Source organism: Pectinophora gossypiella, chromosome Z (genome assembly GCF_024362695.1).
Source record: "Pectinophora gossypiella chromosome Z, ilPecGoss1.1, whole genome shotgun sequence".
NCBI lineage: Eukaryota > Metazoa > Arthropoda > Insecta > Lepidoptera > Gelechiidae > Pectinophora > Pectinophora gossypiella.
Genome location: NC_065433.1, coordinates 9,513,305 through 9,537,975, shown reverse-complemented (window position 1 = coordinate 9,537,975; position 24,671 = coordinate 9,513,305). Strand labels below are relative to the sequence as shown.

Here is a 24,671-nt window from a genome sequence, read left to right as displayed (position 1 = left end):
GAGTGTATGTAACAGACAATTCGGTACCTATGTAAGGAAAACAATATAAATAATAGTTACACTAATTCTGAAACTATTTCGAGATTGCGTCTTAGCCTTATTTCTCTCGTTTTTAGCTCTCAAATTAATTGGAAGGTGCTTATTTTAGCAAAAGTCGTGTAAATATTTGAATTTCATGTGACCTCTAAATGTAACCTGTTTATCAAAATTGTCGTTGCCAAAAGCAGTTTATAATAAATAAAATTTAACACAATTTGTAGCTTATTATTTATTCGTAGATTTGTAGACATCACTACGGTAAGTGTCCTAAGCGTGTGCAAGTAACAAACTAAATGATAACTCCAATAATAATGAATGAATTACGATTACTAACCCCTATAATATCATGTTTATTAGAAGCATAAACTATTTCAACTTAAAGAAAACAAAAAGATATAAATTTTTTTTTTTAAAATCCATGTTATTGCTAGAAAAGCAAAACTATTTAAAGTTATTTTTTTAAATATAATCTTACATTTAAAAATATTTAAAAAAGCCTTCAAAAATATCTTACATACCCAATTGTATGATAGAAGTAAAGCAAAGTGTAACAGTATTAACTCTTACATTTCATTTATAAATAAATATAGACCTGTAAAAACTTTTGCTGCTGAAGTTCTTGTTGTTGCACTTGTTGTAATTCTGTTTTAGTTTGCTGCTGTTGTTGTTGCTGCTGTTGTTGTTGTTGCTGCTGTTGTTGATGCTGTTGCTGCTGTTGGAACTGTTTCTGTAGCTAAGATCGAATAATCCAAAATCATAAACCTAACTTTATAATAAAAAATATACTTGTTGTGCATGAAGTTAATTAAATGTATGGTTATGAGTGTTAAATATGTATACACATTTTTAAAGCATGTCACATTAACTTTTTCGAAAAATTAAATCGTAAGTGTCATTAAATGTCAAATATGATATTGCGACAGGGTTCTAAAGTGGGTACATGATATTGCACATGACTGTACTCAAAAAATGATCAAAACATATAATATGACTGACATATCTGAAGTCAATTTACAACCCAAACCAGGTACTGGGATCATTGTATGCACTAACAACTAAACACTAACACCCATATTCTAAGCTGTTAACTCGGAACTCTACTCAACCTCAACTGAGCATTTTGGTATTTTAAGTTGACATTTACATTTACAAAATAATACAACAATAATGACGTCATGCGTCCACTCAACTTCACTGGAGTAAACTCGAGATAAAGTTGAGGCGACATCTAAGAAATGTATTTTTGGAAGATCGGTCCAAAATAGGACTGTGATCCTACACCTACCCATCCCTTTCCTATTAGGCAGATAAGAAATTGGCAGGTATCTATAACTTAAAATAAGATAAGACGGTATCTACTTGAATCAGCTCCAATATCTTCACATTTATAATAATTAGTAGGATGCAAATTATTCTTTGATATAAAAAATATTCACCAATTCCTGCTGATCTTGCTGATTTTTAATATGCTGTTGTATAGCTTGCTGATGCTGTCGCTGCAAAGCCTGCTGCTGCAGCTGCTGTAGCTGTTGTTGCTGCAAATGTTGCAGTTGTTGTTGTTGCAAAAGCTGCTGTTGTTGTTGTTGCTGAATTATTTGTTGTTGTATCTGTATACAAAATTAACAGGTCACAGACATTGAATCAAAAAATGTATTCACCTGTATGTGTAAAATATGTTATGAAACCCACCTGCAACTTATCATCCTCTTCCTTTTGGTTCCTATATCTATACTCTTCACTCTGATTATTATTGTCTGGTTCGGATTTTGGTTGTTTCAATTCTGGAGGTCTTCTAAAGGGATTATTTTGCTTATCTAGAGCCAGTAATGTGTTTGCAGCTTCGTACTTATCTTCAAAGGTGATACCAGCCTTTTCAGCAAGTGTTTCTAGACACTGTAATGGTCTCTTTGCAGGCTTTGATGGCCCTTTTCCTTTGTCAACCTGTCCGTTGCCAGGTGACTGTTTTGGCAGAGTCCTAGTTATGGTAATACTGTTTTTAGAAGAATCATCTTTCTTATCATTCTTGGGTTCTAATGTAAAAAAGTTTTTAGGGTAATTATTGTCTTTATCTTTTTCTCCGTTGAGGTTACCGTTCTCTATCAATGTTATTGTAGTAGAATTGGCAACCTTTATTGTCTTGTCTTTAGAATCTTCTTTCGCTAGGATGGGCTGGCTGGGACCATGTGTGGGAGACAGAAGCTGCTGAGCGGGAACATGCTGAGTCACCGGGACACTGACATTCTGCGCGTCTGGCGTGTGCAGCGGCTTATCTGTAGGCTTCGACAACTGCTGCTGATAACTTGGACTCTGTGGCTGTTCTTTGTCTTGATCTTTCTTTTTCTGAATGTTATCTAGGATCTCAGACCTGAAAAAATAAATTTTTTTTCAAAAATGTATTGATGTGAAAGTATAAACGTAAACGACAGTGGTTCACTATATAGGTTAGCACAGTAAAAGACGGAAGCTTTAGAACAAAGGAGATTACTACATTTTAAAAAAGATTACGCATTCAGTACCTGTAAATATCATCTGCCATTACTCTTTAAAAAAATAGGATTATCTTCGGCTATAGGCATTAGTGACATGGGTCCGTGATGGCAACACGTTCTATTTAAAACACTACAAAGTATTCTCGCATGCAATTAATACACTATTTAGATTTCTTGTCAGGCTTTCACACACCAATAACTTTTATATAAACAATTTATTAGAAGAAATAAATAGGTAACCTATGAAAACAGGTAAAACGCCACAATAAACAATACGAAACAATACCCAATATCGTTCGCCTGACAGTGACATTGACAGACAAAGGCACGTTCAAATTCTAAATATGTTTTGATGATGATTTTTTGACCTGATATAGGGAAGACCCGTGTGCGTCTATGAAATCAAATATCGATTCGAAAATATATTATAAAAAAGCATCATTATAATCCAAACCAATATAGAAGTAGCTGCAAGTTTTTGAGTAAGTTTCATTATTTGGAAACACTAATAACATGTTGGCGCGAAACTAAAGCGCGACTAATTATTTTTGGTTTTAATAGCTTTGCATCTAAGAGATTATACACTTCCGGACATATAGATCGAAAGGCCCTACATTAAAATCTACTTATAGTATGTAGGTATATCTAATAATACATTTCGATACTTCAAAACTATCATTGCTATAAAGGAGTAGTTTCGATCGATAGTGACTAACAATCGATAGTAGGTATCGATAATCCTTGCCTTGCCATAGTCAGTTCTATAATTCGTAAGTTCTATATTGCAATTACTATCGATAGCATCGACAGTGTTGAACTATCGCGATCTTTGATCGCGATAGTGACTAACAATCGATAGTATTATTCCTGCTATCGACAGCCTATCGATACTATAGGCTAGTTTCCAACTAGTCAAATTAAGTAGTTACTTTTACTAAACGTTAAAACACGAATTACTATGGAATTTGTATGAAAAAGCCAAGAAAAAGCACACTGTGACGTCATAGAAAAACGTGATAAAATGTCGGGTTTATTATTGTAAAAAAGAAAATGTTTTCATTAGTTTTAGATCAGTCTTTATTTAGTAATCATGATTTCATAATTTATCTAGAACCTACATGAACCAATTGGTTTTGATTCAAGTCTCTCGTTAAAATGGTCTACTGAGGGGTGGATTCACCTTTAAAACTAGGTAAGTTCATTATGTTTGTATGTTATGTTATGTTATGTTATGTTGTACAGACTTTAGATGCCATTTGATGATATGACTATAACACGTGGTGTCACCTTATTGTGGTACACCCAAGATTGTCTTACGGATTCAATCATAAGGAGCTAACTGAATACTGGGTCTTCGGATTCCTACGCACTCAGGCTATTAATAGACTTAAATATAAAAGAAACAAGGTTTGTCGTCTGAAAAACATTAATTTTGTAGGTTTGGTTGGAGGTCCGGGCTGGATATGGTACGGTTCGATTCACTACGATATAGGTACTACGATCAAAATTGATTTCTAAGTTGAGGATACTGTCAATTATCACTTTGTGATACTGAGTGTCCTGAATCACATAATCATCCGAATAAGTAAGAGTCGTTGGTGACGTTGGTCCCAAACAGAAGGGTAGTCGCTTCATTGAAAAACCCAGAAAAACCAAACCTGTCAGGTTACAGGTGCGAAAAACAACTGAGATAATTTAATCACCCCTAAGTGGCGTAGTTCGGGTTACGTAATGTTTAAATCTTTTTGAATTATTTAATTCCACCAATTAGCCAATATTGATTGTACATACAATAGTTTAGTTGCCTACATGCATAATAAAATAATATCTAGGGACTTAGAGATTATACAATAATGATTTCGACGTAATGAAGGCGTCTGGTTTCTGGCAAGCGATTAGCATTTCGCTGTATAAATAGGCGCAAGGCGTAGCAAGAAGGGATACCTACACAACCTCTTTGTATTAGGAGTCAAAATAATATAAAAGTACAAGTACCCAAGTTTTAAAGAGATAAAATCTGATGCGAAAAAAATAATAGGCGGAATGGAAGGCACTTTTAATTTCTTGCGTCCATCTTGTAATAAATAATATGCTTTCTATCATTTACAAAAAGGGTTGTAATGAGCAATATTCCGCAATCCGCATTGATGTAATATCGATGTAATACGCTTTATATAATAAATAGGTATGTTACTATATTATTATTATTCTTACGTATAGTAACCCTATGCGTGAGGTGGTTTGGGTGAGGACCTCACCCAAACAGTGAGGTACATAAAAAATCGAAATGAAAAATTCGAAACTCTAGGGATGTCCCTTCAAAAAACCGGTGGGCTTGACTACCGGTTTTTGAAAAAAAAATAATAAGGTCACAGAAATTTTGCCGCGTATGTGCGAAAAAATGTAAGTGTACGGTTTTCGCTGCTCTACTGCTTTTATAAAATAATAGCTCTGTGCCCAATAACGGAATTCAATCTGATGTTGCTACTTATAACTTTACGAAGATATAGTCTGCCCACCCCAATTATAGGTATTTTGGATTAAAAAGTATGTTTTCCATAAGCATACAGGAACTATGTTGGTGTACTAATTGGTGGAATTCTTAATTGGTGGTAATCTATAGGTACTTTCTCGTCATCATGATCTAAGAATTTAAGTTCAACAGATTTTCAGTAAATTTCTTAGCTAGCATGTTACTTTGCCTAATAAAATAATCACTGATTTAGGTAGTATTTTTCCAATGCGACCATGAACATGAATGAGACACCTTAACTGTTTATTTTGCTTGCAGTAATAAGTCGGTCTATGGAACGTGGAACTCGACCTTTGACGTGAAAATATTTGTTCTTATAGAGGATAAAAAGAAGCTCAAACGTAGGCGGCAACACTGTTAAGTGTTCCTAAATTTTGACAGTTCTCCATACCGTCCAGATAATTTGGTGATAAATTGCTAAAAAATGTAGAGCAACATGGAGTGTATCCCATTTGAAGGATGAGTTATGAAATAAAAAAGCAGCCAGTTATAAAAACAGTTTTGATTGAAAGTTTTTTTTTTTCTAAGTTTTCTTCTTTCCGATCTTTAGGGAATAAATATAACACTAAGAGACGACGCATACCTAATTAGGAGGGCGACCCCAAGTAAATGGGAACGAATGAGGCAGGAAGAAGAGAGAGTTAAACGGTTATAAGTACCTACCCAACTGTTAAGCACCGAGACTTCTTTCATGTTGTTAGGTCTTTTATTTATATGAGACGTAAGCGTAAGCCATCATCATATTATTATGTTCTAGGTTTGCGAACGTTCCCGAACGTTAACGGATTAGCAAAATTTACACTTCAATTGGAATCCTGAATTCTTTCAGGGAGTAGGATATATTTATCAATAACTGGAAACAACTTCGTGTGTCCAGTAAGGTCTGCAAGGCAACCGCGCCGCGCAGCGCGAAGACCAATAACCGTTGCGAATGCTAGGTATCTACGTAGACAGACGTCGTCCGGCTATTGGTCGAAGACCTCGGTACAATGAGGCTTTCCAGGCTATGTTCCTCATAATGAATATAGCTGGCGATGTAAAGATTTTCCTTCGTTTAACCTTCTAAATTCATAGATAACAGACATTCATCTTTTATCTTTGTTTTTGTTTATAAATGATGACCCTTTTTATTACACCCAAGCGCAATTACATATTCCACCCATTATTATTCTGATCAAAATTAAAAGATGCAATATAGGTAGCAACATAATACATAACATAATGTGATCCATATCAAGCAACATTTATTTTTATATATATGCTTCTGCTAGTGTAATGACACTGCATTCTTGATCAGGTGAGAGCCCTCAGCGCGCGCCAAATAGTCTTTGTCCGGCCAAATAGTTAATGCCATCTGCGGCAATAAGTCACGTCAAAAAAACTGCATTCTTGAATAAATATGTAGCCAGGTTATAAAAAATTAGGTAATTATCACGCTAAATCTCGATAGCGCTACCTATATTATTTTTGGGGAACGTAACATGGAAAGTTGGTCATTATGTCACGCGCAGCATGGTTGTCTTGCCGAGAGCATTTAAGTAACTTGAAGCAAAACCTTTTTTACCCGTCTACGGGTACGTATCATAATATATAATTTCAAAATACATATCGAGGGTTGAAAGGCAAATGGGTTTAAGCGACATTTTGTGAACTTTACAGGAGAGCCATTTAAAGTTTTATTTTTTCGAAAAAAATTCATATAAAAAAAACTACTGAATCAAAAGTGTTCAAAATGCTAAGAATGATTTTAAATTAAACGTTGCACAATTCTGTATTTATTTGGTTCGAAAAACACATCAGTTATAGATTTTAGAAGTCGCTTAATACAAAATGCCTCAATTGAACTAAATTACAGTTGAAGGAAAAACGGTTGATATCCACTAGAGCCAAATATTGGCTAAAAGCAAAATGCTTTAAGAAACCTTTCACTTATTAGTTTGACTAAAGCTAAATGAGTTAAACGACTTCTTAAAAAAAGATGACTAGAGGCAAAGCAGCTTAAACTCCATAAAAGGTTGTATGACAGGGAAGGAAAATATCTTAAGTGACCATCCGCTACTAATTTCAATTGTATGAAATCCAAATATTAGTAAGATCGGAAATAAAGTCGGTCCTTAAGCCGTTTTTCCTGGGAGAGATTTTATTCGGGCAAGGCATTTATAGATCTTTGTACCTTACAATATTAGGAAAAATCACGGCGGATATAATGAGTAAATCGAATTCATTAAGAAACAGGATCTAGACTATAACCATTAAGATTGTTACACATGCTTAATTCGACTTTTTAAGCAAATGGTAAACAGCGTATGATGGCGGATGACAGATGACTGTCACCAACTGAATGCGGGCAATAAAAGCTTTTGAAAAAGTCTTAATAATAAATGCTTATACTCTGTGCTGAGTTTAATCTCACTATCACAACCTGTTTCCGATTTACTGAAAAATTAAAGACCCCGTGGCTGGATGCAAGTTCCAAGCACTGGCTCCTACTAGATGGTACGCGGTACTAGGAGAGACTTCAGTGAAGTACTGATTGCTCTCATACTAAGAGGCAGCCAGGGGTGGACTGATCAGCGACTTGTTTGATCAAAATTTCTGTTACATTTGCGCCTATGACCTCCACGTCCAGCTGGCCATAAGATACCGTCGAAGTTGGTTTGTGTAAAGTTAATCCGCGACAAACAATAACAGATCTCGATCATGCTTTTAGAGCCGAGATACGTCAGACATCGCAGCAGACACATCTGTCGATGAGATAATATAGATGATAATAATAATAAATAGATGGTGTTCTTTTGCCGAGCATTTCCATAGCTGTGCTCTGCTCTACCAAAGTTATTGGTTGGTAAACCAGACCGCAAAACTAAGATTGGTGCGATGGTTCCAACGTGAAAATCAGCTCGTGGGGAATTACAGGCGGGCTTTTCTGTCACCATATGTCCCAAAAACAAATGCCGGGTGGAATAAGCTTGTGAAATTCAGCTCTATATTTCGACAGCTTCAAGACTGTATCCGGCCACAAACTTTGAAGAGAGTTTCAATCTACAACAAGGAAAAGACCCAACGCCTCACTGATCAAAAAGACTTATTAGCAGCGCTTTGGGCACATTTTAACGATGTTTTAAATCCCAATAGTAATACCACTGATTTGTTTGTTACAACAAATCGGTCTAGTTTGTTACAACAAGATCGGGGGTTTCGCTTAAGATCTAGCGGCACCCCCGACCTTTGAAGAACTTCTTACCGCGCTAAGAAGGATGACGAATTCCAACACATCAAAAATACCATCTGAACTATATAATATGCCTACACATTAATAACTTGTTATACAAACTCATCCCGAAGATATGGGAGTCAGCTGCTGGAATGATTTTAGCCTTCTTCTTCTTTGCGAGTCAATGGCGATCGATATTAAATTTTAGCCTGAACGTTATTCTATCCCGTGATGCAGAAATGGTACTCCCGGAAACCCATTGATCATTTTGTCCGGACAGAGATATGGGGGTACGGTTTTGTTATTAAACAGATTCAGGCAAAAAGGCTTGAACAATATCGGCCTTTGTTATGTGCTGCGTGAGGCGTCACGCGGCTTGTGGCTTGCTCTAAAGGAAACAGATTGTCCTGAAAAGTTATGACTTATCCTGATACGATAATATCATGACGACATGATGACGACAGTTTGATTTAGAAGTAACTTTTCAGACCTATTCGTCGTTACCTACGGCGCGAAACAAGGCTGTATCATTACACATGGAGCCATGGTTCCTAGTCTATTTTCCTTATATATCGCTTCTGTATCACGCATAAGTGGGATGCTCTGTGGAATTGTTATTTATAGCTTAATTGAAATTAAGGCTAAAATGAATAACATCATTTTTGATCTCTCACGTCTCACATCTATGCGTCAGTTAACCAAACTTGCGGAGGAATGGCCGATTCAATTGAGTCACACACCAGAATATTCATAGTTTTGTGACATTTATAAGAAATTCTTAATGCAAGACCCTCTTAAAATAACCATCCAGAGGATGGTCCGGGGATGTAGCTTCTTCTAATGTTGCTTTAAAGGGCGCTGAGCTGGAGTAAGTTTCAAAATTAAAATATGAAATAACTCCAAAGTCATCGGAGTTGCCAGCCCGGATAATAGATGCGGTGGCAGCCTTTGGAAAACTTAAAATATTAGTGTACAAAGTCTCAGCGGCGTACTTGATACGTAACACTTTAAATGTCTAAGGTCCATCCTTCGCATAAAGCGGAAAGATGGTTTTCCAATAACAGAAGTATTACGTCATTCTGGCATATTCGGAATAGAAGCTCACATCATAAAACATCACCTAAGATGGTGCGGTCACGTCATGCGAATGGATGACAGAAACGTTTTCTATTTCGAGGTGTCTAGAAGGAAATGTAAACAAGGTGAACAAGACCTGCGGTACAAAGACGTACTCAAGCGCAACCATGTGGCTTTCGACATGCCAACTGAGAGTTGGGATGAGCGTGTCTGAACCTGGAATGGCGCGTGATATGGTCCTCGAAAATCTTAGTCCAAGACGCCAAATACGGAAAACTCAACGGAAACCTTCCTACAATTACACGGTAAACTCGGCTGGCCAGCTTGATTGTATGCCATGTGACTGATCTTCAATTCAAAGTTCGGTTCCGCTAGCCACATCAAAGCCTACCACAACAATGACTCGGGATAGACACAAATAGAAGTCACCATCAACGGATACGGCTTGGGTGACATGATGACACGCACACTCCCGGTCTTCCCAATCGTAATTTTTAGCTGTGTGAACCGCCCAACCAGGACCTGCCCATACTTATTTTGATATGTTGAAGTGATGCGGGCACAAGGTTTCATACAAAATTGCGATGACTGAAATGTAAACATTATTTCTTTTTGGTTTTGGAAAAACGTTTTAAGTCCTTTCAAAAGAAAATTATAGTTGTCTTATACGACAAAAATCATAAAAAAAATGTAGCATAAATAGCTGAAGTCAAATTCTATGAATATTTTCGGTAAAGGCAAAACAGTTCAAGTGCCAATTTTACTTATAAACTGTTGAAGGCAAAACGGTTGAAGCGACAATATTTATAAAATCTAGATTAAAGCAAAAAGATTTAAGCGCCAAATCTATTTTCGTTCCGTATAAGGACAAATGATTTAACCGTCTTATCTATAACAAAACACTGTCAGGGAAAACGCTTTAACAGACTTCGAATCATGAAAATGAAAAGACATAACAGCTTATGTGACCGACTCATATCCCGGAATACGACTGATATGCCACCCGCCCAGAATTTTGTGCATTTTTTTGTCGGTTAAAGCACGGGTTTTTAAAAATGTACCCAAAGTGCTAATTGGTTGAAGCGCCAAAAAGTAGCTTCGATTGATCTGAAACCAAGATCAGTCGACGCGGAAAAATTCGCTGATTCCGAATATATATATAAGTCAATTTCGCCCAAAATGTCGCTTAAACCCATTTGCCTTTCAACCCTCGATATGGTTGGAATATATAAAGTTAAAATACCGAAAATCAAAATATATAATGCATCAAAATGTATAAAGTAATTTTGCATAAGTTCTAAATTTCTAAGTTTGAATGCCATAATGGTCGAAACATATAACAAACACAATGCATAATGGTTCCTAAGGCTACGTTTTATAACATTACTTAGCATAATGTTTGTTAAGCCTAAAGATATTTACCCTGTTCTTGTGTAGCATAGTGGTTTTTGGCATATTGGCTTTACCTTTTTTTTATTATAAATAATTTAAAATTATTTTTTTTTCTATGGAGCTCCGCGTTACGGGCACCCCGACACTGTAGATATAGGTTACGAAGGCTGTAAGCCGAGTGGGTTAGGTTAGTTGTGACCATCGAGGCCCGAAGGGCCGAGAGGCGGCGGTGAAGATTTTAGTTTAAGTATTTTATATACTTTGAACTTATACATTGTAAACTTATGCATTATGATATTTATATATAACGTAAGTTATGCATATTGATGATTATTTCTTCTGACTATTATACTTTTTGATTTTATATATTTTGAACTTATACATTGTAAACTTATAGATTTTAAATTTATGCATTATGATACGTACCCCCGTCTACTACCAAGACCAAGAGTCAAACTAAAAAAAATATGTTTAATATTTAGGACCTACGTCTTTTCATTGTCCTTATCAATATGGTCGTGGAATGAATTAATGAACTACGTTCCCCAAAAAATATAGATGGCGCTGTAATTAACGTGGTAATTACCTATTATTTCATTACTTGGGTACCTGTATAATTATTCAAAAATACCTATAATGTTATATCAGAGGCCTATTTAAAAATGTTTATTGCTTGATATTTGGATCAAATACCTACCTACGTATATAGAATTATATTGCTACGTATATTGCTTTTCTTTGTTTTGATCAGAATAATGAAAGATGTGCTGTGCCTGGTCATGATTTATACCCAAAAACAAAGATAAAAAGGCTTATTAGGTATGTGTGTTATCCATGAAATTAGAAAATTAAACGAAGGCAAAATTGGGACAGAGCCATCTATTGTTTTTTTTTGGGAACGTAGGCTGGAAAGTTCCTCGTTCTCGAATAGTCTCTGGTAATGACTATTGAAATATTTTTGTGAGAAGAATGGAATACCTACCTACCTAACATCTTTGTATCTAATCTACGAATAAATTATGTTTCTATTTATCCAGGAATAGTCCAAGCCAAGTAGAAAATCATACTATTTTGAGTGGAGTTTGTCGTGGTCGTAATTTGTTGTCCATCGTATCTATCAAATAGTAATATTTTCCTTTATTTACTTAAATGTATTTTAAAAGATTATCGTAACCCCCCTACTAAATGTAAATATGTAGGCGGCTAGGTACCTAAAGATATACCTAGTTTTATATAGGTAACTTCTTGTGTAGCTACTAATAATATATAAACTACCTATAAGTGAAGACCTAGCCACCAAGCAGGAATTCCAGCGCCTGTATTCGTTGAATTCTTTTGTTTGTGATCCGATTGTAAACCAAACCCACCTACTTTCGATTATCGATACAGTATGATACCTATTAAGTAGGATAAATTATGTTCATAACTTAATACCTATATCAATAAACTTTATTATTATTATTACTTAATAGATAACCCTATACGTATAATATACCTGTCTACTTAGTTTAAAATTTATCTACGCACGCATGAGGGATCATACATAATTACTTCATGCTGCAACTTGTACTGGACTCATACTTACCACACTTGACGAACAATGATATAACATAAATATACACCTATTTAGGGACGTATACCTAAATAAAAACGGTCTGTCTGGCATTATTTCACAGGGGGAAGCAAAAAAATAATGAAAACGTGCGAGTGAGAGGGCTTCATGCTAACGCGTGTAGCGCAAGAAAGAGACAATAGAAGCGCACTAGGGGAGTTGGAGCGAAAACCGGTTCTGCATGTGTGCAGACAGACGGCGCTCTCCCTCCCCTCGGCTGTCGACCCTCAGATGCGAGGGCCTCACATTGTCGGCTTTTCCCCGAAGCGTTGCAATAATAATAATAATACCAAGTAAGCCCCTATAAATTACGACACGCACTGGCAATGGCTTCTTCCTAGTTTTATCAACTACATACCTACATTAAATCAAAACCGTTTGCAAGAAGTGGTTTGCAAATTTATTCGACTTGGATTAATTACTCAAGTTTAACTCCCACCAATGCAACGTAAACGTAGAATCACCGCGAAGGAACACTGTCACAAATACGACCCACTATTAAAAGCCACACGCGACGCACTCACCCACATCAAATCGCAATTGTAAAGTAAAAAATAACATAAAATACCTTTTGGTGTAAAAACCATAAGAACAACGTTCCATCGTTTCAAAATAAAGGGTTAACTGAAACGTAAGCGCCGTCCCATGCGGCAGTAATTAAAAGAACAAACAAACAAAAAGGTAAGGATTGAGACATTCGCACGGATGAAGTAAACACAACACTTATTATCGACGTAAACGACATACAAACACACTTTATCGATAGTCCGGTTCCCGTCTCATTGTAACAATAACCTTCTTTTCGAGTAGCGAAACACGACTGTACGTATAATGTGCGCGCTGTCGGTGCGCCGCCGCACCCATGCCCCGCGCTACCCCGCATAACAACGCTCTCTACAACCCATCGCCAATCGTATGCCCGCTGCGAAGCCTGCATCGTCATTGGTTGATTCGGTTTACGACCGTTCCACAAACAAAACCGGTTGCCAAGATCGGCATGAAAGGGCGCGAGGGACGAAATTAGCGTTTCTGCGATTATTATTATTGTAACTATCTCTTTCTCACTCTTACCTAGTTTAATAGATGGAGAGGAAGCAACAAAATTGTAGTTGGCCGTTGCTGTGCGTGCACCTTTTATTTTGATAAACTGGAGTGTTGAATTGTTGATCATCAATCAAAGTAAAAATAATAAAAAATTGACATCGGTTTTTTTATGGAGATTTGAGAGCTAAATTGAATTATTTTCCAGTAAACGAATATTTTTGTTCAATTTTGATTTCTATATACCTGTATCTCTTTACTTAACACTTATTTAAAATGTAAAACAATAAATACCTAATTATATCTACCTACCTACTAAGTTCCTAACGCAAGATAAAACGATAGCAGGTAGGTATAGGTAATAAATATAATGAAACTGGTCTGGTGTTGTTTATTGAGCAGAGAAACGAAGGTTTGTGGTAACATTAATTAAATAAACATGACAACAACAAAATGGCGGCAAAACGGTACTAATAATAATAACGTACACAGGGGCTTCGGTTGATAATCCCAATGTCTCCCCACAGCCACCCCTGTGAGCTGTGTGAGCAAGGGCGCATCCCTTCCTAGCGGTTACCTATGTGATTATAACTATACGTAGACTATACTATACATACTTATATGCTAATGACTCGACACAAATTATTTTAAAAACCGAAGAAAAAATAACGATAATTTTGATGCAAATTGGACATCACTAGCAAAGGGAAATGTAAAAAATGTCGTTACATTACCTATAGGCTTTAATGAAAGGACCACACAGTAACAAATTAATTTCCGTTTCAAGTACTATATAATAATACAATTATTATCAAAATGAATGAAAAATAATTTAATAATTTAAAATAATTTTGTTTGTATAAATCCTCATCTTTGTTTTCTGCATAACCACTTACAACGCCATCTAGAGATTAGTAGTTGAACAAATTAGGAGGGGCGACATCTATGTTACGAGTGAGTTACTTCTACAAGTAACAACACGCTTTATGAAGAGTGTATTTCGTACCTAGTTGAAAAGGGTCCGAAGCGCTGATTGTTGATTGCATTTGAATTTCTGTTATGGACTTCGAAACTTATCGAAGCCGCGAAAGTATAATTAATTATTTAATTGAATAAAAAGACACTGAAGAAACCTCAATATTACTTTCTAGAATAACGAAATGAATACATAGAGCAACACGGTCCTCTTGAATGTGTATGACCTCAGTTCAATACACAACGTCACGGTTTTCATGACAGTTTATCTCTATGCCATTTCTACTTTCCAGTAAAAAAGCCATCTCTACAAATTAGTTTCAATTTATTTTCTGTTTGCAACCACCATAGAGCAAGACGGAACTTTAAGTATTACCATCACCTATGCTACCGTCGGAATTTTTTTTATACGTAAGTATATGTAGTAAACATATCCTAGAAAACTTTTGCTAAAATACCTACAAAAGCTTATTTAAAAGTTGCCCGTTTAACAGAGATCGTAAAAATAGTTATTAATGTTTTTATTATGATGTTTTGTAGAAAAATCATTTTATTGAAATCATGATTCGTTATTTTGTGATAACCATGTTTCGTCTATTAACGGCATAAACTAATAAAAATTGCGTCTCGTCTAACACATTTTATAAGGTTGGTTGTATTTTTTTTTTGCTGGTTGCAAAGACCTTTATAGGGCAAAGGTTGGTTGTAGAAGGCGGGTTAACCCCGTCGCACACGGGGAAATCTAAAAGAAACCAGTTACAAACTAAATTTTTTCACATAATTATTAGGTTTACCTCGCCCTCTCGGCCTAACTTTAGTCTTGAATAGTATGGGCGTCACACACACACAGATGCGCGTGTACGATAACGACAATATGTAGTGTCTGTGTAAAACGAGATGTTCAGTATGTATATGAATATGAATCGTCAATTTTTACATAACGAACGTCTCATACGCCTAAAACTACTGCAGCTTCTCACAACCTATAAAGCCGGGGAAAAGAAGCTGCAAGAAAAAATCCTCCTCGGCACGTGGGTGGGCTATTAGGTACTTAATTGTCTTGGTAACCCTAACAACTTACCGTTTGTCTATGCATTTCTCAAAAACTACAAATAATTAAATATCGTCCAACTTAGGTAATAGTGCAAGTTTCATCAAAATCGGCCTAGTAGTTTTAAAGTTATGGTCAAAAAAACATTATTATTACTATACATAGAACAATGACGATGATGTCTATTGTGTGAAGAAAGCCCTTATCAATGTTATTAGGCAACATGAAGCCGTTATTAAATTGAATAGTATAGTTTTTCTTAGTGTTATTCACCTTAGGGAATAGTGCAAGTATCATCAAAATCGGTCAGGCTTTATCTTAAATATTAATAGACTAGTCGAAGAAAAGACAATAATAAACAAAAGACGGCCAAGAGCGAGACTCCGTACAAACTGCCGTAAACCGAAGGTGAATTAAAGATATTATTATTAAAAAAAAAAAAAAATCGGAACCGTCGGTGCGCGAGTCGAACTCGCACTTGACCGGTTTTATTACCTATGGCTGCGAGTCTTTGGGGAACCTCTCTTACTAAAAAGAACATAGAAGACTTCGTGGCTTTATCACACACGTATTACTTTCACTCAAATTCCTGCCTACGTCATTTACCTACTTTGAATAACCAGTTACGAGAGCATAGCAGATCTGTCCGAATGTAGTCCGAATATTGTAGACTAAAAGTAAATACAGAATTTAAGTGTTCCGAAGTTTTAATGTCATAGGTGCGACCGCGTGCGACAGTGTCTCAAAAATTCTCAATCTATCTAATTTATTTTTATGCACGTACCTAAGATAAAAAGTAAAAGTTCCTAGTGTAGTGTTCCGTAGTTGCCCGCCGTGATTAAACGAGTATCCGAACTCAGAAGAGGGCTTGGGTGAATATCAAAATGTGTCAAGTTTGGTGGCGACTGTCATATAATTTTTTCGTGAAAAATTGGGGAAATTGGGAAAAATGGGAATTGAAAAATTCCTTTTTCATGTCGGAACCCAATTTTTCACGAAAAAATAATATGAAATTTCGCCACCAAACTTGAAATTTTGAGATTCACCCGCTTACTACTTTACTTATAAAAGTGTAATCTGTGCAAAATTTTATATTAAAAGTAAATCGATTATTAGCTTGTATATTCCAGTCATGTGTAAATTTTTCTTTTAACATCTTTATAAAGTATTATTATAAATACTAACGGGCGTGTTATTTTTATATAGGTACCCAGGTACAACCACCATTTAGCTAGCGGGGATACAATGAGGACATTCCAGGCTACGGTCACCAAAAACAATGTAGATGACGTTTACTTATTTTCTCATTACTCGGATACATAATAATTTAATTATTCGAAAATACAATGTAATGTCGGAAGCATATACAGTGAAACTTGGTTAAGTGGGACCTGGATAAGTGAGAAACCTCCATAACTGGAACTCATGCTGAGGTCCCAACACTTTGATACTGAAATTTACTGAATTACCTCTGTTAGTGGGACGAGGTAAGCCTCTATATCTGGGATTCGTTCTTTATATAAGAGATAACATTGTTTGTTTACTCATTCTTATTCTATCCACAATATCCACACGTAATTCCAAGTACGTAAGTACAAATTTTGAGCTTCAATTATCTTCATTTTTAGTTTCGCTTTACTATCATACAGATGTTTATTTGGAAAATACATAACACGTTATTTTATTTAATGATCGCACCTGTATAACTGAAATAACCTGTATTCTCACCTCTATTAATGGAACCCTCTGTAAATGAGTCAGATATTTATTTATACCTGTATATCTGAGACTGGGTAAGTGGAATACCTCTATAAGTGAAACGACATTGCAGGTCCCTTGATGTCTCACTTAACCAGGTTTCACTGTACTTATAAAAATAATTGTTGCTTGATATTTGGATCACATTATGTATAGAATTATGTTGCTACCTTTGAAGCTCCAGTTTATTTTGATCTGAATAATAATGGGTGGAAGATGTAATCCTGCTCGAGTGTAATAAAATGGGTCATCATTTATATCCAAAAACATAGATAAAAGATGCATCTGTCTGTGAACCATGAAATTAGAAGGTTAGACGAAGGAAAATCTTTACAGCGCCATCTATATTGTTTTTGAGGAATGTAGCCTGGAATATCCTCATTACATAACATAACATAAACAGCGTATATACGTCCCACTGCTGGGCACAGGCCTCCCGAACCGGAGAGGGGCGGGGGGGGGGGGGGGGTTGGGGGGTATGGAGCATACTCCACCACGCTGCTCCAATGCGGGTTGGTGGAGGTGTTTTTACGGCTAATAGCCGGGACCAACGGCTTAACGTGCCCTCCGAAGCACGGAATCATCTTACTTTTTCGGACAATCAGGTGATTCAAGCCTGAAAAGTCCTTACCAAACAAAGGACAGTCTCACAAAGTGATTTCGACAATGTCCCCATCGGGAATCGAACCCGGACCTCCAGATCGTGAGCCTAACGCTCTAACCACTAGACCACGGAGGCTTTCATAATTAATCGTAAACGCTAGCGAAGAGCCACGTGTCTTCAGAAGATAACTCTCTTGCTCTATTTCTAAGAACAATAATAAAAAAGCTGTGAAGTATTTTTTTTAAAGTAGAATGTCGAAAATTGTAGCGAGTACCTACTCATTAATTAATAAACGTCTAATAGGCACTCTATGTTATATTCATAGTGGCAAATAAATATGGATATCCCTATTACCGATATAAATAAGTAAACTAAACCTAATAAGTAGTATCTATACGTAGAATAGGTACGTTACATATTTCTTGATATCCGCCATTATAGCGTAATGTACCGTCCTTTTCTTTATATTGTGTTTCTGTATTATGCTATCTCACTTACGCTGCGTGGGTGGAATTCTGTCGGCCACCGAACTCTACACAGCTGTTTCTCTCATAGAATTGAATAGTACTTAGGTAAGAAGGTACGTAATTGTAGTCTAACACTGTAGAATTATAACTACCTGGTTATTATTTTAATGCAATATTTTTTTATTTATATTACTATATTTAAACACTTGTCAAAATGCAATAAACTATATAATTATACAGGCTGACATTCGTAACTTGGCACTATGAATTAAATATTATGAACCACTTCTGTATCTGGGACCATTATGGAATGGTTGGAAGTGGTCTACAGTAGCATACAGTCGCGCAAGTCGGCTCGTTTATCGCATCGTGCGCGATATGCAGGCGCTATGCTACGACTACTAATGATTAATGGCTCCGGTTACCTTTAATAGTGATTACGGGAATAAAGCTTGACCTACACAGAGCTGGGGACGCGGACCGGCTCCGTGTACAGCCTAACAACCCTTTCGAGGTACCTATATCTAATATCGAGCCACTTGCGACCTGCGATGACCTAACAAGAGCTAACTAAGGACAGGTCTGAGGGCAGTGCAGTAACTGATACTTTTTGTGGTTACTTTGTTAGGGTACTTACCTTTTAATTTGTAATGGTTAGAGTACGTAACCCTAACAAATTAGTCGTCTCCTATAATATGTAGGTAGTTATTTTACAAATTCACATTTTCAAAGACGTACAAGTACTTCGTAATTTTATATTTACTTTTGCACATAATTCGAAATTCAGTTACTGAGTCCCCTAAAACACAAGTGTTCAGACCATGACAAGTTTTAAGCTGTTCCAGCCAACGCCAAATAAAAAATCCATTACCTAATACCTAAATTTCGATTTGTAGTTTATAGATGCTTGATTTCAGTTTTAACATTTTAATCACAGAGAAAAAAAGAGGTGCAGATCACTTTATAAAGCGTTATGGTCTAATCTTTTTACATTAAAACTCCCTTATTTGAAAGCAATTTTTTTGTTATTCTCTCTTGGAATAGCACGGGCACATAATCGAGTTTTGCAATCAAAGTTGTGCCTCTAACATCTCTAATATAACGTCGTCGCAACGCTACCACTCCAAGCATAATATAATTTATCGATTAGGCATAAAACTACTCGGTAATTAAGTATACAAGTTGCGGTGGAGGCTTGTGACGGAAATGTAAGGGGTGATGTCTCCCATGACGTGTCATTCGCTGTGAATCCACCCAGGACGACATCGAATGCGTTCTTACTTGTCTCATAACAATGACTACGAGAAATATTTTTACGAAGCGGAAAAAATGCTTGTGGTTAGGTACATCTAATTGTTAGGATGTTAGGAATCATAGCAGGAAATTGCCACTAATTGGTGGAGATTTTTCAAAACTATTGTATCTAACAAGGAATAGAAGCAAGAGGATGGAAAGGCCCTAACGCGCATTTTGTGTGAGATATGCTGTCGCCGCCGGTTCAACCCCACTCTCTTTTACTACTAGGGGAAGGCCGGGCATAGTGGATACCTTTAGGTATTTAAGGTTATAGCAGAAAAGGTTTACAATACAAAAACAAAATAATTATCACAAATTAGTCTTTATTTATTGCTCTTACAAATACCAACATCAGTAACCAAGAATATTTAAACAATAATCAACTGCAGTTAAAATAAAAAAAAGTACGATTGTATTCGCTTTGCCCGGTACCCCGGGTAAAGCGGATACAGCACTTGGGCAAAGTGAATACCCATAATCAGTCTCTGAAAATATAGAAATAACTTTGATAAACTGAAACAATAACTTTTATTGACCATAAAATAATAAAATTAAGATTGGCAATTGTCACAGGTATACCCTTAAGTGCCATCAAAAGCAGAACAATCTTCGTGACACCATTGTTGACAAATGTCACATCGAATCCAATTTTTAATTAGTTTACCATCTTCTTTTATATATATTTTCCTAATCTTCGGTGAAAACAGTTTCTTTTTTATATTTATTCATCATCTGAAACAAGTAAAAGACCTTTTTAGATAATAAGTCATCAGTGGATATGGTATCCACTTTGCCCTACTCACTTTGCCCCACTAGGTAAATTTTGAGGTTAACACATTTCATGCAAAAACTAATAATTCTGACTTTCTGTTAAATATACCATAAAAACCTATTTTGGTATGCTACTGAATTAAGACATTCCTAAGAATCAAGAACTAGAAATATAGGAGAATTAATCAATGTACTTACCGCATAAAATCAATCTTTTATTTACGAAAACACAAATCTCCACTCCGCGGACGGGACACGACGCGGCCCCTCGCTTCGATGTTTGCCGCGTATTAAACCAAGATGGCCCGACGTAACAGTAGTGGTGTGTTGAATTAACATCTAATATTTTAGGAGTAGTGGGGAGTATTCGCTTTGCCCGGGGTATTCACTTTGCCCAGCCTTCCCCTACTCCTGCGAACAGATAGGTAACTAGGATACTTTTCAAATTCCATAGTCACTTTACCGGCAATGTATAATTTACGTAATAGGCTGTAATTTTATCATTACCCTTTGTAAGAAACTGCATACAAAAGTATTTTTTGATAAATAGCCGATTTTACTAAGGTTTTTAGCTTTCAAATAAAATACACTTTATTGCACAGACATAACACATGAATACAGTACCTACAATTTGGAGCTTTCCTGTGATTAGGATGGACCTCCTTTGCTTGATAATCGATATTTGACTTATTGCCTTCGTGTGTCATAAAGTTTGCGAACGAGTGGAGTGCAAAGTTGAAGTATGAACCAATTGCTCATACGGCGTATGGCGTGCGTTTCGCGCTCACTTGGTCCTTCCAATCTCTTTCTTCTATTCTGTGGCATCTACCACCTACAATTCACGCTCGAGCATAGAATAAGGAATAATACTGGGCTCGAGTTTCTAGCTTTAATAAAAGTTGCTCAATACGTTAACTATTAAAAAATCTCTTTCTAGTAACCATGTAGGTACCTATACGGCCGAAAGAATTTTGCTTTTTGAAATCTCTTTTTATTTAGCACATAATAAATTATCTTTATACAATTTCGGTGGCAATATTAGACTGGTGTCCCATTCGGCGCTCCCCGGCCACAAAGTTGCCGGTGGGCCAGTGGGGAGTGCTGGATCGATCGCGGGGTGTCTGCCCCCGGGTCCGGACCCCGGCTCACCCAGCCGCGCCGCGTAACACCGCGTAATATTACGTAAAAGGACATTGACCGAGGTTATCAGACGACTTTGAAACTTGCGCTGTTCCATTTTCTTTATTAGTTACATTATTTAATGTGTACGAAAGCTTAGCAAATTAGTACTCACGATAAATAGGAAATGTAAGCAGTACCTAGTAGTAATTAAGTACTTAAAAGTAAATAAAATATTATTTTTTAGTTATCTTATTGTGGCTGCCATTCTAACAGATCTAGTAGCGTTAGTACACCTACGAATAAATAATATTTATTAAATAAATATAAATAATATTTATTCGTAGTAGTACACAGATAAGGGTAAGTCTGCCAGAATTAGAGATGGGTACATTTAGGTTTAGGATATGTTCACCCCCTATTGTTATGACTTGCGTCTCTGCTCACCCCGTTAGTAATACAGACGTAGCTATATGTACATATCAATATATATGTACTAAAACATGGAAATAATATATGGAACAAAGACAACTGCACAATCTATCTACACTTAGTTCCAGGACTTCCCGTCTTACGTGGAGATGCTACGTGCAATCGCGAAGTACCTAATTAGCACGCATCCTTATGCGTTTCCTCAATTTTCTATGTGACGTGTTGTATAATGTGACATTGTAACCCAATAAATCCTATAGTAGCAGGAGATGGCGGCATGCTGTGGATGAACAGTCATGAGCAATATAATGTACCCACTCTAGGGGTGGCATTAATAAACTAATCTCAGCTTCGAGACTGCCCTCAAGATCATGTTAATGTGACAGTTGTCATATAAAAACAGATACTTGAGCATGATCTTGAGGGCAGTCTCAGCTGAGATTCGTTTATTAATACCACCCTAGGACTCTGTCGCACTAACATATTTGACATTTAGTGAGACTTACAGTTCAATTTGTCAAAAAAGTTAATGTGACACGGTACCAAAGTGTATACTACATATTAATGCTCGTGACCGAACAAAACACGGGTATCATTAGATGCCTAGAAATAAATCGCTTGATGACGTTTTGATTCCTCTTCACAAAGTTCACAAACTGAAGGATCTACGATTTATAGAATCCCGGTCTGAGTCGAATCCGTATCCCGGATTGTAGGTGGAATCCGACCAGACCGCTAGCGCCAGATCGGACGTGTCATAAAACCAGGTGTAGATCAAATATTGAGAATTCCAATAATAAACTTAATAAGTGAGTACTGTACAAGTGTAACTTTAGCTTTTTGAAAACCTACTGTTATAGCAAATACAATGTGATATACACAACGCGCCTTTAGATTTTGGGAGATTATAAATCAGAAACATCAGATACAAAGAGATACTGTATTTTAACAAGACTATCGGTTGCACTGGAGAAAATCTTAGGTTTATTGCAATTGCTAACTAGGGTTAGATCTGGCACTGAAGTGGTCGTCTACAAATTAAAACAGTTCACTTGCAACTCAACCTATACAAATTAATTGAAAAACGACAAGAGCAAGCAAGAAAGTCACTTGTTTGAAATGCCTTCAACTCCGCAGAATTGTCAGCTGCCTTGCCAGATCCCACTTCCCTCCGATATCCGGTATCCTATCAAATACGTAACGTACGTACCTAAGTCGTTTCCAGTGCACCTCACCTCTCCTTAAGGAAAATAAAGGCTACTCGCCTGATAAATACTAGGTACTTAAGTACCACTAAGTACATTATAATATAAATTGTATATATGTAGACAGGAAATTATTGATTACTAGCTTTGGCCCGCGACTTCGTCCGCGTGGAAGGATTTTCCCGCTAATTCCCGTTCCCGTGGGAATTTCGGGAATTCCTTTCTTAGTGCACCTCTACGGTACCTAAGCTACGTCCCTTCTAAATTTCAAGTACCTACGTTTAGCCGTTTAGGCTGTGCGTTGATATGTCAGTCAGTCAGTTTCTCCTTTTATATATTTAAAAGACTAATTTATACGTATTATTATCTAAACCTTTGAGAAGTTCAAAAGAACAAAATGTTTGTTTGAGATTTGTTTCCACGAAATTGTTTGCAAAATTGTTCCTTAGTTTTACTTAGGTAATTCTTTGAAACAAGAAACGAACGAATAAAACAGCTTTTTTTACTTTGCCCGTGCTTAATCGGCTTAAAGAAATGCGCTGCTATAAAATGGACATTTATTCGGTTTACTTTACGGGTTTTAAAGTAAGTAGTAGTAGTTATTGCAATGTTAATTCCGCGTAATGTGGGTTTAGGTAGGTTAAGAAAGTCAGGAGCTCACAGTGGCAGTTGTTGATGTTGAGAGATACCGATCGACAAAGTTAAACAATCGGGTGTATTCAGTCAGTGGGTGGCTGGTCGTTTAGTGGCTTTCATTTCGGACACCGTACCTCGAAAGGCACTTAAAATAATCGGCATAGCCCAATGTCAATTGTCCTAAAGCCAAGTAAAAGACGGCTACGGGTACTAGGAACTTTATTAACCCGAACACCACAACCTGAGTTGGTTGTCGTGTTTGGAACAGTATCAAAATACTGTTTCATTTGTACAAATAGGTAGTAGGTACTTTCTGACTGTGGAGAGGCCCACTAGTGTGACTAACTCCTAGGAGGTATTAATACCTATAAGCTATTTATGTTGATTTAAAGAAATCAATAGCCGGGTTTTGACAATAGCCACGCTTCGAGAAGCAGAATCTGGGCCCCTTTTTGAGTCCCGAAAATACCGGGAAAATTATTTTCGTTAATCGAGATTTTCAATATTATACCATACTCCCATTTTTAACAATAGTTGTGGGTATGTGAAAAGACAGGATCGTGTTTGTAACACCATCGTGTGCTCAAAGACTCGAGTGATCACAAAGGCTGCAAAGTCAAAGTGGAAGTGGACCGGTCATGTTTGCAGAATGCAACATGACAAGTAGGCAAGAACTGTCACGGAATGGACACCTTTTGGACGCAGAGGCAGACCCATGAAGAGCTGGAGAGACGACCTGGACGAGAGATAGTTCAGTACAGGGAGAAGTGGAAGCTCAGAGGGGAGGCCTTTGCCCAGCAGGGACATGCCAGGATTGGAAAAACCTTCCCGGGACCAGAAAAATGTTTCGGATTTAAATCTCTAATTGGCTGATCGAGGATTGGCTTTGATTGAGGCCGTCGATGTAATGTTCTAAAATAGTAATAGGTACTGTTGTGATTGCTAAGAGTTATCCTTCCC

At 36.7% G+C, this 24,671-nt stretch overlaps 1 protein-coding gene across 5 annotated transcripts in view; it reads right to left on the bottom strand.

The window, feature by feature from the left end:
* The window catches only part of LOC126379848 (polyhomeotic-proximal chromatin protein-like), a 56,683-nt gene extending 43,521 nt beyond the window's left edge, over positions 1–13,162 (bottom strand). For 4 of the 5 annotated variants that reach the window (XM_050028794.1, XM_050028795.1, XM_050028797.1 and 1 more), the window contains exons 1-4: positions 12,925–13,162; positions 1,729–2,404; positions 1,476–1,646; positions 632–772 (exon numbers count right to left, since the gene is read on the bottom strand). In XM_050028794.1, coding sequence (XP_049884751.1) covers positions 632–772; positions 1,476–1,646; positions 1,729–2,404; positions 12,925–12,959 — 1,023 coding nt within the window. In that variant the 5' untranslated portion in view covers positions 12,960–13,162. Of the gene's footprint in view, positions 1–631; positions 773–1,475; positions 1,647–1,728; positions 2,405–2,555; positions 2,749–12,924 lie in introns of those variants that run through there. The other variant, XM_050028796.1, reaches the window with a different exon arrangement.
* Between the last annotated feature and the right edge of the window lie 11,509 nt (positions 13,163–24,671).